We start from the raw sequence: 14,558 nt of genomic DNA, 5'->3' as shown, positions 1-14,558 counted from the left end.
ATCCATAATCTTGAAAGGAGGGATTTATTTCCCCAGCAATTTTGTCAATCAGAGGCATGAACCGAATTCGTGTCTTGTTCTAGATCAGAGTCCATTAAAGTTTATAATTGGTAACCCAGGCCAGATCAAAAAGGCCCAAATGCTGAGAACTCCACCAATGGATATATATATGAATCACAACAATATTTTCTGTTTAGATGGGAATTTTTCATATGTTGAAATGGAAAATTGATATTTGAGCGAAGAATCTTTTCTGCAACTCTAGTTAGCAAAAAAGAAGAAAAGGTGAAAAACAATCATATAGAATTGAATCAAAAACTACAAAAAGGCGCTTAAACTGGCATTGGATATACTCTGTTTTTGAAACTTAAAGACTTTAGGGTTTTCAAAATTATATAAATTTAGGCATTCTTAATCTCCAGTTGTATGATCCCAGTTACCCCACTAACTGTTTCCAGTGTTTGATGGATCGTCTACGCCCAAGACAGAGGCCGGTCTTCTCTGGGTTTACAAAAGCTGAAGTAATAAAATTCTTTCGTTTCTTTTCAAATGGCATTTCTTTATCTGGGTATTTTATCAGCTTCTTAATTTCGTAACAAAAGTGCAGTTTTAGCTCTTACTTATGGTTCTTTTTAAAGGTGTTTTTTTTCACGTTGCTGTATTCATATGATATTATCAATATTGGTTTTCTTTATGAATGAATTGTTTTAGAAATTAGCTCCAAATCATGGTGTCTAGAATCTACAACAAATGGTGATATGGAATTTTTACATACTTTCAGGTTTCTCAGCATGGGAACATGTGATATTATCATTAGTAGTTGTCTTTATGAATGAATAGTTTCAGAAATCCCGGTCCAAATTATGGTGTCTAAATTGCGGAACCAAAGGTGCCATGGAATTATTTCATATATTCAGATTTCTCAGTGTGGAAAGCTTCCTACATCTTAATGTTTCCTTTGTTCTTGCTTCTTACTATCTTGAATACATCGTTAATGTTATTCGTAATTCATTAGCATCGTGAAGTTACAGCAGTTGTCTAGTTTCTGTTTCACGTGTATGATAGTTTCGATTAATTGCCAGATGTTTTGCTTGGCATCTTTCTTGTTTTGATATAGTGGTAATGTACACATAGTTTTAAATTCGAATGTTGATGATTTGAACTGCTTGGTAATGTACACATGGTTTTAAATTCGAATGTTGATGATTTGAACTGTTTGCTATAAGCAGACCAATGCAACCATTGTACTGAGTTTCTGTATAGCTCTTAGATGCCTCATGTAGCTTGTTTCTGAAAAGCTATTATGCTTTGATGGGATCATGAAACAGATATTTTTCCATTTTGTTACCTCCTTATGCACAGATTGAAAAAATGGAGAAATTGTTCATGGAATCAAGAGAGCTGCTGCAGAGTAAAGAGTTTTGTCAAAAACTTGCAAGAAAATTTAGGTTAGTTGAATTTCATGTATCTCTTCTTAGACCAACCCCCCCCCCTTTTTATTTTAACCATATGAATTAGATGGCACTTAGATGCATGTTGTCTTTGTAGTTCATCCTCAGGTCGTGCTGGTAAGCCCATCGTTAAATGGAACGAGGTCATTCTTTACTCTCTTTCTTTCATTTTCTGCATTAGTTTTCTTATTATTTCTCCTATTTTCGTTCGATTTTGCTTATGTTGTTTTTATTTAACAGTTTAGGAACTCTCCTATTATCCCTAGTCCAATAATTGTTTCTCAGGTACAAAACTGGTTCACAACTAGGCAGCAAGAAAGCGAAGTGAAAGTTCCTTCCGTGACCAATACATACAAAGATGAGTCCAGACTCCCTCAAACTTGCCTTCTAAATGATGGAGATCAAAGTTGTCAGATTCTTAAAGGTGTGTCTCTTTTCAAGAGTTTGAAAAAAAAAAAAAGAAATGTTCAATTTGCTACTTACTTTAGTGCAGTGACCTGATTCAGAAATATAAAAGCTCTATAAGCATTGAGGATCCCCTGACTTTGTATTTGTATGTAATGTTAGATATAAGCTAAAAGTTCGTCTGGCGTTACAATTTGCTTTTTGATTGGACTTGCCTGTGTAACAATAAATCATAAAATGGCATCTTTGTCTGTCTTCGAGCAACAAGACAAGGAATCGGGCTTCCTTTTTACTTGTAGAGTAGAACTTCTACCAGTATACATTTGTTTGCTGATGCTCTTTTTTACTCTTATATTCTAGACTGTAGAAATCTCACACGCGTTTCTTGGTCATCTTTGCTTTTGCTTTGTGATCTAGAAATAAAAAGCCAATTATAACTTTTATTACTCAGCTGAAGCATCATATTTCTGGAAAAGCATGTGTCCGGACGCCAATTTTTTTTTTCTGCTTTCTAGGTTTGGTTTCAAAAGTGGGAGAAAAGGTTTTGGATCTATCAGAACTAGAATTTGAGGCAAAGTCATCAACAGATGGAGCATGGTAAACACATGAGTATAAATACTCAATAGCATAACTTAGGCTTTCTATTGTTATGCATAATAACATGCATTTGTTATGTGCAGGTATGATGTTGATATGTTTCTGTCTCACCGAGTTACTAGTTCCGGTGAAACTGTAAGTATCTAGATCATATTATTCTGATCACTGCCTAGACTGATGCTCATCCTGAGCTAACATTAAACTGTTCTTTGTTGCTATGGATCATATTGCAAGTGAGATTGATTCAGAATTTACATGTAGGCAGTTTGCACCAAAGCTAGATCTTAGAGTTCTTAAAAAGGAGTTTATTGTAGTGATTCTGAGTGTTTTACTTTACAAGTTATTTGATAAGATGTATTGTTTCCTAAAGGAAGTTTGTGTTAGATTTGTCGGATTTGGAGCTGAGGAGGATGAATGGGTTAACGTAAAAAAGGCAGTACGAGGACTATCCATCCCGTTTGAACATTCCGAATGTTGTAAGGTGATGGTTGGAGGTCTTGTATTATGCTTGCAGGTGACTATATAAACTCCACTCATTGTCCTTAATAATCCTCTTAACTCTTTTGTTACTTAATTTGCAATTTCTGGCTCAATATTCAGGAGAGAAGAGACCAATCAATCTACTACGATGCTCATGTCTTGGAGATAGAACGGAAAACTCATGACATAAGAGGTTGCAGGTGTCTGTTTTTTATCCGATATGATCACGACAGCTCTGAGGCAAGCATTGTTATCTTGCTTTTAACTCTTAGATTATAAACCATTGTAGGAACATCAGACCATGGTGCCATTTGAAGCTTTCAGCACTGATCTTTCTACTTTTCACCTTTTGCTAGGAGACAGTTTGCTTGAGGAGACTCTGTCGAGTTCTAGGCTGATAATTCAGATAGCTTGCACCATGCTTGCTTTTGAATCATCCAGTTTCAATTTTGCACTTGTATGGGTGCGTGATTTTCTGAAGGAAGGAAGGAATTACAAGCACCTCTTTTCAAGTCAAAATTTGTTCTTAATAAAATAACAGTAGATTTCTAGTCAAAAACACAATATTCCACAAAAGGATCATTCGGCTTATTGCCAGTCATAACAGGATTTCTTTTTTCTGTTTCTTTTTGTTGGAAAATCATTGTCATCTTCTCAAGCAACTCATTTCGCTTACCTCAATATGCTATATGGTCCCAGCCTGTTAAAAACAATTCTGAGATCAGTATTCAAGTTCATATGCAAGAATAAAAGTTGCAAATTCCAAGCCTCTAAGCAATTGACCTAGGGAAGTGAGGTGCCATGAAAGGTAAAAAGTGGCTTGTGCAAATTGCTGGAGAAGGCAAAAGGCATACGGTGCTTACCCCTTTTAACGGACATGAAAAACAGATTGTTTAAACATTCAAGGAGGAATTAACCTGAAGCTGTACCTGAAAATATATTGCAGATAGAAATAACACTTGATATGCACAAAAGCCAGAGTCAAGGAATGCAACTAGTCTTAACCAAAAATTATGCATCAAGTTGACAACTGAAAGTTCCTTACCAAATCAACTGTTGGCTGGTCTCTGTAATCAGTAGCAGTTCCTTACAAGAGGGCATCAGCTGCATTTCTCGGGCATGGAGCTTGACCTCTGCTAATAATAAAAAAAGCACCTCACAGGCTCACAATTTTGAGCCTTGGACTAATCAATGCATAACATTCAAGTCTAAATTCCAGAGTACAGCTTTATGAACTAAACTGCACATTGCATTATCAGACTACATCAGCAAACAGTTCCAAATTTACCACAACATTGGATTCAAAGGCTAGTAGGGTACTAGATACTGGTACATTAAAATATCAAAATGCAACCCCTCTACCATACACCTAGTCAAAACAAAAGCATGGGATCCCCACTTATGAAGAAAAGAAATAATGGAATGAAAACATCCAAGAAAAGTACTTCGAAATATGGAGCGTTTGGCAAATGGATGGATCCAATTCTAGGCGCTTGTTTGCTCCAACCATCCACAAGAAATTCAATAGAATCATGAGCTGCGTATCCTGAATTAGATTTTAGAGAAACGAGAATATAAGGTTCATCTATAGCACAAGTGATGTGATATCCCATTACATACTGTTGTTCAAAATATACAAAATAAGTAACATTTTTCTCTTCTTTAGGATCAAATCAGACATCCATGAAAAGGGTAAAAGATCATAATGATCTTCTAGTCCAGAAAACAAGGCTAGACACTAGACATAATACAGATCATATGACCCAAAGCACTTAAAGAGTCCAGCATAAAATCGCCATTGATATTTCCTCAAACACCCATCAACAATTAGAACTTAACCTGTGCACTAGCCTTCAACCAAGAAATTATGATTTCAAAACTATACAAATAAGAACATATGTTGCACCGAATGGGACAAAAGATCAGAAATTAGCTCACAGAGATTCTGACTTGATTGAATGACAGTGCACAGGTTTTTAAATAGATGCCACATGATCGTGGCAAAGAAGTAGAATTGTGCATACATCAACTCCCAAATGCTGTGATCAATCAATCTTGACTAAATAGCTTAGTTCTCTAAAAGTGAAGCGGTAGATCTGTCCCTTGTTGCGCAAACAAAATGAGTGGCATCTGAACAAAACTTTGCCGGGTCATGAAACAGTTCGACCATAACAAACTGATGCAATATAGAGATTCTTCGCCCATTTCTCCTGGAGGAAAAAAAACTATGTAAACATCTACACTTCTAGGGGGAAAAAGGGAAGAAATAAGCAAGTAATTGAAGTTGAATAAATACCTTTACATGAGTGCTAGGAAAAGCAGAAGTTCGAAGGGTCTCCTGAGTTTCATCTGCAGGTTTTCTTCTAGGAACGCTGAGAACAAAAGCAGCTTGATCCCAAGTTGCAGCAGTTGAAGTGATGCGATAGCCACCGTCCCACCTCCTGTGAATACCTTCACTAGGATAGAGAAAATCTAACTCTACAACCTGCAAGTGCACCAAGGGTATTGCTAGGGTGTAAGCTTTTTCATTTCATGACAATTGAGTGCCATTGAACAGTTAATGTTGAAATCAAATAAAAACCTGGTCAGAAAACGGAGCACCACGTGACATGACAATTGCCCATCTGCTTCCAGCAGTGGCCATGGCAGTCACATAAAAACCCTCCCTCCATTTTTTGTTGATCCACTTAAAGGGAAATGAATCACTGACTTTGTAGGATTGCTGTAAATACTGGGTCCCTACATTCAATACGGCAAATGAAATAAGATAAGACTGTATAAATATAAAAAATGAAATTTCTTCTAGATACTTAAGGGGTAGCTAAACTAACCCTTAGACATTACAACTAATGAACTCCCATTATTTGCTCCTGCAATAGCACTGATGTAGTAATTCTTTTCCCATTGCTCCATAATCCATTCCTTCAGGAAGTAAAAAAGAAAAAAAGTGTAGATTAATACTTGAGCCAGACCACAAATTATGAGCTATTTACAACAATGTTGGGCATATATAACTAGGCGCAAATATCAAATTAGCAAACAACCAACATGAAATGTATTATAGCAGACATGCAATGGACAAAGCCTCAAAATCAAAAGGAATCCAATCAACCTTGTGTAGAAAGTATGGTGAGAGTTGATAAACTTGAGCAGTGAAGCCGGTGCCAGCATCCATAATAAGAGCCCATAGGTTTGAACAAGAGGCCACACTGCTGATAAATAATCCATCTTCATTACCTTTCTCGATATGTTGGGGAAGCCTCACATCTGCCACATTGTAATGATATCTACAATAGGAGATAAAAACCATCAACATCTTTTCTTGGTCATGAACTTGAAAAGCTTGATGGTAAGTTTAAGATAGACACCTTTGCTTCATGGGCCTACGAGCATTGTACACACTAATCCATTGTGTTGCAGGCATTCCCATTCGAACCTTCTTCTTTGGCTGCTCATCCTCTTCCTCCTCCATCGTTAACCTTCCTCTCTTTTGTCCTACTTGATATATAAGCTTCAAGACAACAAAAATATATATGTCAAATGAATTCCAAAGAAGAAAAATATAGTCTTCCTCTCGATATATTAAATAATGTAGAAACAAGAAGCAAAAAGTACCTTCTGAGCACCATCAGTATTTATTGGTCTAATATCTGGATTTGGACCAACAATCCCGTCAAAAAGAGAGATATATCTTGCATAATTCGGCTCCTCATCAAATTTCAAATTCACCACATACTCAACAAACTGTCTGAAAGGCAAAGGGCAAAAGCAACACAAAGTTTCTGGGGAAGTTGCCATCTTCTTCTTACAAACAAGAAAGCCTTTGTTTTCACCCTAAAATAACATTTGGATCAGAAAGATAATAGATCATAAATACAAACATACAGAAATTTATATTAAGGAAATGCAAACCTGATATCCTTGCCAAGGTAAACGACCACGGAGGAGAAAAATAAGTGTGTAGGCCAGAGACTCCAGATCATCTCTCCTGCTACCAGTTCTACCGAGATGAGCATGCACACTAGCATAGCGTACAGTTCCCCTGCGGTATAGGAATAATTAATAACAGATACACATAACCTTAAAAATAGAAAAGGCAAAAGAATCCCTAAGATAATGAGATTGATAAGAAAATCTAATTTCTGCACCACAGAGGATCAGAAAAGAATGCAAAGGTAATGAATATCACCTGAAAACATCTGGACGTTGATCGTACTCAACATGTTGACCACTTGAACTATCTCGCCACCTGGTTGCTGTCAAGCCAAAACAGAGACAAAACTATTAAAAATTATTTCAATATGCATATAAAATATATCTTAAAATAAGGAAACTTCAGCTTACCTAATCCTAGGTCAACAAGAAAAAGTTTTTTCTCATCCGGAGTTCCTGGAGTACCAAGCAAGAAATTCTCAGGTTTCACATCTCCATGAACATATCTGCAACATATAGAAGCATCAGTGTTAAAGGGCAAAATGTGTTCTAATGACAAAAAAAACACTTGTATAGCAGGAAGAATCACAACCCTTTCCACCCAAAAGCAATGATGGACGCCCCAACTAATTGATAGATTACAAAATATTTATCAGTCCAAGTGCATCAACTTTCTTAACAACACTTAGGTACCAAAGAAAAGCATCTCATAGGCAAAATAAATAAATAAAGAAGCATCACCCTCTGGAGTGCATCTTCTCCAAGATTGAGATGGCCTCAATGGCTATACATGCAACCATTTCAATGGACATCCTGAAATTGAAAATATAAAGCCATCATTAAAAAGCCAATCTGAGGATAAATTAAGTAAAATCCACCATGTAAATTCACAAAGAACATACGTGTGCGAGTTATTATTCCAAACATCCCATAAACTAGGTCCAAGCATATCCATAACCTGTTAAAAACATTCCAATAAACATCTCAGAGTCAAACTCCAAAACCCAATACATGAGTTTCACAAAACTTAGAGACTGCATTAAAGCAAATGCGTACCATAACATAGTAATCACTTTGCCGGCCCTTATAATGAACTCGAGGGACACCATGGCTACCACCAAGTGCACTGCACAAAAAGCAATGAAAGCCGTAGTTAAAACCTCAAATGACATTACGGCCTACTTAATGAGCCTATGAACAAATATAACTATTCATAAAATGAAATCATAGGAATCTCACTTGTAAACTTGCCACTCATATGGTGGCCCATAATTACATCCTTTGCTGCTTCTGTGTTCAAATTTTAAAGCTACCTACAATTCAAACATAACACATTTAGCACATTGCAGAAGTGAACCAATAGTGTATGCAATAGAATCCACTATAAAAAAATGTGGAACCTCTAAAGCTCCAGGACCAGCTCCAATTCGTCGACCAACATATACTTGTCCAAAGCCTCCTTTCCCCAATTTTCTTTCTATTCTATACATTGGGGAACCGCCTACCTGAACCTGTTACAACAAAAAGAAAGAGTAAGAATCCTTACTTCAGAGGTCAAACTAACATAATGAAATAAAAATTGGAAAACATCAGTTTCAACATTATGTGGTCTTTCTTCATATTGCTACTTGCGTTCAATGAAACCTAATACTAGGACCAATTCTACAAAAGCCAAAACTTGTTTTAAAATGCTATTGTGAAGGAAGTTCGTAGCGGAAAACCATACAATAGTCTAAAGAACCCAAAACCAAAAAGGCACTAAAAGCAAAAACTCAGAGAGACAATAAATAAGTCTCCCTAAGTAAAACTTTCCTTCTATGGATTCCTTAATTGAAAATTTTAACATGTATACACACATACATATAACTAAAAGCAAGAATATTTTTAATTCGAAAAAATAAAGACTACCTTCTCGGGAAGCGGAGCGGTGCTTCCTTCATCTTCTGCCCCGGGGTCCTTATCACCGCTACGGCCGCCGCTATCGAACTCGTCCATCTTTTTTCACGGCAACCTCTTCTCCGAAAACCCTAAGCTCTTTAATATCCTCGTCTTCCTTCCTTCCTTCCTTGCAAACGGCAGCGTTTCAAAACCAGCACCACTCACGATATTATTGTGTTCGTTATCTTTGTCGTTGAACTTGTTACCATCAACGGCAGCAAGGAACGCGTCTTTTGGTTTCCTATTCTGTGCGGTTCTCCACCGGCGTGTGCGAACAGTACACTTGATGGAATCAGGTCGGGGGAGTCTACCAGTCGGGTTTGCGTTAATGGATGCCCGATTTCTGCGAGCCTGGCTATGCAGCTCTGGCATCGCAAGTGTTACGTTCGTCCGTGAAGGAAGATAGCGTGGTGAAAATCCATGAATATTCTTGAATCATCGGCTGATATATTCGATCTCTGGCTTTGAGAGATAGGGCTAAACCGCCAAAAAAAAAAAAAAGACAGATTAGATGAAGAAAATTTGGGAAATTTTATAGAGGAAGTGATGAAATTAGGGTTTGGCGTGTGGGAAATTTGGAGATCTGTGGAGGGAAATGAAAATATGGGTATTTTCCTTTATTTTACAAAGCAATGCTCCATTGATTTTCTTTCTATTTTGTTTTCCTAATCAAAACGTTTAGAATTTCTCATGTATAATTTACATTTGACTTAAATCTCTTTTTTCATTTATAAAATATATATATATATTTTTGTCAAGATTTATAAAATATATTTAAATGTAAAAATATTCTTTCATCAAAAATAATTATTACTTAATTTATCGGACTATAAATTTCTTTTTAACTGAAAATCCTCACCAACATACCAACTTTTATACGAAGAATAGATATTTTATTAAAAAATTTATTTATTTATATTATTAAAAAATAACGTGATTAATAAAATAATTAAACAGTCACTTGAATCTCATATTAACAACACATATTTAATAATTTTTTTTTCTTATGTGTACCTTTCAAAACAAACTATTTTAAGGGAATTATCTTTGGGGCTATTTCAGTTTTTTTTAAGCAATAAGCAAAGCTGATTTTTAAAAGATAAATAAATCAGTTGTATTTTTTCATTATTATGATATTTCTTTTAAAAATTTAATGTGTTCCTCGAATTTAACGAAGCAAAATTATGATTAAAAAAAAACATCATAAGTGATTGTCTTGTTTTTAGTTTATCTTAACAAAGCAAAGCCAAGACCAGATAATAAAATAATAATAATAATGTCACTTGTTAGTCAGCTATCAGCCAAATGGTAGTCATGCAAAAATAAAAACTATAAAATGTAAGGTGTAATAGCATAAATTCCGGCAATTTAATCTGTATCTTAAGGAATCTTATATATAATACTTAAAATCGAAGTTTCTAATCTAATGCAAATATTCCATATTTTTTACATGTAAATGCTTTAAAATTTTGTCCTATGCTTTATTATTTATCAAAAGAATTCAAAAGGATTAAATCATTTTGGAAACTTAAACTTGGTAAGTATTTTTATATTAAGGTTTGATTTTATTTTTTGTTAAATCATTAACTTAATTAAGATTAATAAAATTGATTCGACTAATAAATATGATTTGCAAATATATTTACGCCAAGGTCGAATTCACGTAGATAAAATTTTATGTATAAATCTACATGTAAAAATTCACTAAGTGTGAATTTTAATGCGTGAGTTTTTTGAAATTAACCCACCGTATGTTAATCCACAATAATAATAATTATTGAGGAGACTCCATATGATAACTAACAACACAAATAATAAAAATGAATTATGTCAATACAAATTAACATACCGATGTGAATCGAGCTTCTGATAATTCTTAGGGTGAAACTTGAAATATTGCCTATTGAAACTATGGAATATATCCCTGGAAGGTTAGAATATGCATATCAAATAAATTGATTAGTAGATTACTTATATAAGTGTTAATTATGGGTTCGGATTGTAACTTAAATTAATTTTATATAAAATAATATATTTTAATTATTAAATAATAAACCATATCAACTTAAATTTAGAGAACAAAATTCTTGTTCCTTGGTTCTTTAGAAAATATAATTACGATTTACAAATAAATCCTACACATTCCACAATTATATGTATCATTAAATTAAATTAAACAAAATATAAATAGGAGTTATAAATAAATATCAATAATTTTATTAAAAATAATTAAATATTAATAGTTCTCATATTTAGATTTATAATTTATGGATTTAAGATTTAGAGTTTCAAATTTAAGTTTTAGTAATTTAATATTTATTTATAATAATTAATTATATTTAAATAAAATTATTAGTATTTATTTATAAACCCTCCATTATTTTTGTTTTATTTAATGATGAGATATCATATTATTATTCACCTATGATCTATGAAAATATTTTCCCCATTATAAATAATAAAATTAAAGACGAATCAGAAGTAAGCAAAATATATGAACTCTCCAGCCTTCTATTTTTTTTAAATGAACCCAAAACAATTATTAATTTAAATTTATATATTACCGCACTCTTTAATTACAATTAAGCTTCATATTTGATAAAAGAATCAAGGAATAAATAATAATGAATGATGTTAATGGAAAATTTTTGCCCTTACTTGCATGCACGTGATGGTAAGACAGATGGCGAGATGTTGAGATGTTTTCTTAATTTTATAAAAGTGTACGTCACATGTCGATTAAGTATTAGTTCGATCGATATGTACATTATTTTTAATATAAAAAGACGTGAGTTTGAATACACTAAAATGTATTATTCTCTTATTTATTTATAATAAAATTATTCAAAAAATAAGAGCTCGTTATGAATTCTCATTTAATGCCATTTGAATTTATATTCTGTTTATTCATGTAATAATAATCTGAATTTAGCTAAAACTTAATCATATATATGATGTTTATGGGTAAATTTTAATTGATGAAAATATAATGTAAAACAGACCTTTTAAGATAAATGTTTTATGATATAATTAATCTAACCATTAACGATTAAACAATTAAAAGAGTATATTTGATATGTTTTTGAATTATTTTAGTGTTGAAGTTAATATTAATTTTTTTTAAATCATTTTATAGATATGATAATTATGTATTAGTTTATAATAATTTATGGTATAATGTTAAATTTAGTCTTCAATATTTATATATTTTGTTAAATTGGTCATTATTCGTAAGTAAGCTAGAATAATTTTTAGAGGGCGAATGAAATATTAATTTTTTATAGCCTATGTCTCTGTAATTTTTAAAAGATTAAATTGAATTTTTATAATTTTAGAAGGGCCAAAAGATAATTTTACTTTTATTAATTTAAAATTTTTTAAAAAAAATTAGAAGGCCTAAATAACAATTTTTCACTTTAAGGGGGCCGAGGCCTCTGTCAGCACCCTCTAGATTCACCTTTGTCCTTTTTTTTTAAGTTAAATTTGAGTTTTAACTTTTCAGAAAAAAGTCAAATTACTTTTTTTTAATAGAAATATTGACTAAAACATTAATTTTTTTAACAATGTTGGTGTGGCAACTTTGTCGAAAGTTTATGTGTATTTTCATACTTGACATGACATTATTTGTCTTATATATTATGTCAACAGATAATTTTAAAATATAAAATTAAAAATATTTAAAAGTTAAAAAATATAAAATATTTAAAAATTAGCATGAAATACAAGTGAATTCTCATTCGAGCTACCAAATTTAAAAAATCAACGTTTTAGTCGGTATTTCCATTAAAAAAAACAACAATTTAACTCTTTTTAAAAGGTTGAGGACCAAATTTAGCTTAAAAAAATAAATAATAGTTGTTATGGTATTTCCGGTTGCCAACCCGAAACCTAGATATAACCCGGGCCATCGACCCGCTACCTGAGTTTGGGCCCCACTAGGTGGATATGTTAAGGGCTCACAAGCCTAGTTCGCATGTCCCTGGGTGTTCACAAGCAAAGGGTGCGAAGTCAAACGAGTGAACTGGCGAACACCTGGACCAACGAACACTGTTAAGTCTAGGACAACATATGTGTTGACATACATGGAGCCTACCTAGGACGTCACTTCCATGAGCAGTAATCATGTCATATAAATACCTGATTCTCCCCACTAAGAGGACACACACAACACAATACTCAACAATGGACAAATTAACAAAAAATATAAACATTAAGAGCTAAATTTAACATTATATCATACTATATTTCCATATTATTATTATAGTTATTTTAAAATTTTATTTCCATATTATTATTGTTCATGATGTGTATTAATAATATTTTCCTAAAAAAACATATCTATTCACAGTTGTTAATTCAAGTGGACTCACGAATAGATGAAAAAATAGCATTGAAATCTCATTCAAAGATCCAAGAGGGTTTTTCTTGAAATAGAACAAAAAAATAAAAAATACTAAAATAATACAAAGAAAAACTATGTACCAAAATGGTACATTTGGGGTTAGTGCCGCCTATAGCGAGGCATGACCACCCATGTCGGATCAAAAATCTTGTGGTATCGGTCAAATTGCATTGAGGACTAAAATGTAATAATATAAAATATTTAAGGACCTGTTATGAAATTATACCATTTAGAATGGCTGCTGGAAAAAAAGTGAAAGGTGCCTCCTGACAGAGTGGCGGCACCAAACTAAAATATGGGTTAATTTCCTTGTAAGCCCTCCTTTTTTGTTATTTTCTTTTTATTCCTCCTTCAACTCACTATATTATTTTTAAACAAGCCCTTAACCTATTTTTTAGTTAAATAAGCCCTTAATTTATAGTTTTTACTCATAAGCACTCTCAAGAAATTTTAAAATTTTATTTTTTATTTAATAAACTATTCACATCAACCTAAAATGTGAATTAGTTTATATTTTTTTTAAATAGCTTTATTTTGGGTAAAATATATTTACTTTAATATTAAAATAAAGGACTTTTTGAGTAAAAACTATAAGTTAAGGGCTTATTTTACTAAAAATAGGTTAAGGGCTTGTTTAAAAATAATATAGTGAGTTGAAGGGGAATAAAAGAAAATAACAAAAAGGAGGGCTTACAAGGAAATTAGCCCTATTTTAGTTTGGTGCCACCACTCTGTCAAGCGGTACCTCAAAGCGTACCTTTTCACTTTTTTCCCAGCAGCCATTCTAAATGGTATAATTCCATAACAGTCCCTAAATATTTTATATTATTACATTTTAGTCCTCAATACAATTGCATTTGACCTAAGTACATGAATTCTCGATTCGACATGGGGTGGTCATGCCTCCTATATAGGGCACTAACCCCAAATGTACCATTTTGGTACATAGTTTTTCTTTGTATTATTTTGGTATTTTTTAATTTTTTTTGTCCTATTTCAGTAAAAAACCCTCCAAAGAGCTTTAGTCTAAATATAATCAAAGCCTAACGTGACCAACAATATATAGGGAAGTCGCACATTTAAATCTCAATTCAAAAGTTACTTTAACCTTTATTCCAAGCAAACTACTTGGGTAACCGGTCCGAAAAGAGAATTTGGATAAAAAATAAATTTAAAAAATAAGTTTGAACAAAAAATAAGATCCGTTTTTTAAATGGATCAAGTTTCAAGTAAATTATTTTGGTTCTATTCAGCCTAAATTTGCCTAATATTTTTTCTTGCTGTTGTTTACTGTTGTTTTGATGAAATTTTGTTATTATATTGCTACTATTTTGTTGTTATTGTTTAGATAT

General features: G+C 32.8%; 2 protein-coding genes across 6 annotated transcripts; one reads left to right on the top strand and one right to left on the bottom strand.

Annotated features, from left to right (window-relative positions):
* Positions 1 to 172: 172 nt before the first annotated feature.
* On the top strand, positions 173 to 3,573 carry LOC108463911 (protein SAWADEE HOMEODOMAIN HOMOLOG 2-like). Of its 3 annotated transcripts, XM_053023906.1 has the most exons (10): positions 187 to 285; positions 459 to 521; positions 1,363 to 1,448; positions 1,549 to 1,594; positions 1,737 to 1,875; positions 2,372 to 2,453; positions 2,537 to 2,588; positions 2,824 to 2,967; positions 3,054 to 3,173; positions 3,290 to 3,573. In XM_053023906.1, exons 2-10 carry the CDS (start codon positions 465 to 467, stop codon positions 3,329 to 3,331), a joined length of 768 nt encoding a protein of 255 aa, XP_052879866.1. In that variant the 5' UTR covers positions 187 to 285; positions 459 to 464; the 3' UTR covers positions 3,332 to 3,573. The 3 variants fall into 3 exon arrangements, with proteins under 3 accessions (XP_017619397.1, XP_017619396.1, XP_052879866.1); XM_017763908.2 differs by having other exon boundaries at positions 173 to 521; positions 3,297 to 3,573; XM_017763907.2 differs by having other exon boundaries at positions 175 to 521.
* LOC108463910 (casein kinase 1-like protein HD16) lies at positions 3,439 to 9,517 on the bottom strand. 3 transcript variants are annotated; one of them, XM_053023905.1, is made up of 20 exons: positions 8,775 to 9,517; positions 8,267 to 8,377; positions 8,106 to 8,179; positions 7,923 to 7,992; positions 7,769 to 7,824; positions 7,608 to 7,679; positions 7,278 to 7,372; positions 7,123 to 7,189; positions 6,846 to 6,975; positions 6,549 to 6,767; positions 6,302 to 6,444; positions 6,046 to 6,220; positions 5,765 to 5,855; positions 5,515 to 5,672; positions 5,230 to 5,418; positions 4,958 to 5,143; positions 4,379 to 4,479; positions 3,979 to 4,173; positions 3,797 to 3,862; positions 3,439 to 3,633 (listed from the first exon to the last, which is right to left on the bottom strand). In XM_053023905.1, the coding sequence occupies exons 1-16, from the start codon at positions 8,859 to 8,861 to the stop codon at positions 5,084 to 5,086; spliced, it is 1,797 nt and encodes a 598-aa protein (XP_052879865.1). In that variant the 5' UTR covers positions 8,862 to 9,517; the 3' UTR covers positions 3,439 to 3,633; positions 3,797 to 3,862; positions 3,979 to 4,173; positions 4,379 to 4,479; positions 4,958 to 5,083. The 3 variants fall into 3 exon arrangements, with proteins under 3 accessions (XP_052879865.1, XP_052879864.1, XP_017619395.1); XM_053023904.1 differs by having other exon boundaries at positions 3,979 to 4,479; XM_017763906.2 differs by having other exon boundaries at positions 3,979 to 5,143.
* Between the last annotated feature and the right edge of the window lie 5,041 nt (positions 9,518 to 14,558).

This window comes from Gossypium arboreum, chromosome 13, assembly GCF_025698485.1.
Source record: "Gossypium arboreum isolate Shixiya-1 chromosome 13, ASM2569848v2, whole genome shotgun sequence".
NCBI classification, from domain to species: Eukaryota; Viridiplantae; Streptophyta; class Magnoliopsida; order Malvales; family Malvaceae; genus Gossypium; species Gossypium arboreum.
Note: the sequence above shows the minus strand (reverse complement) of the source record. Positions and strands in the feature narration are given on the sequence as shown.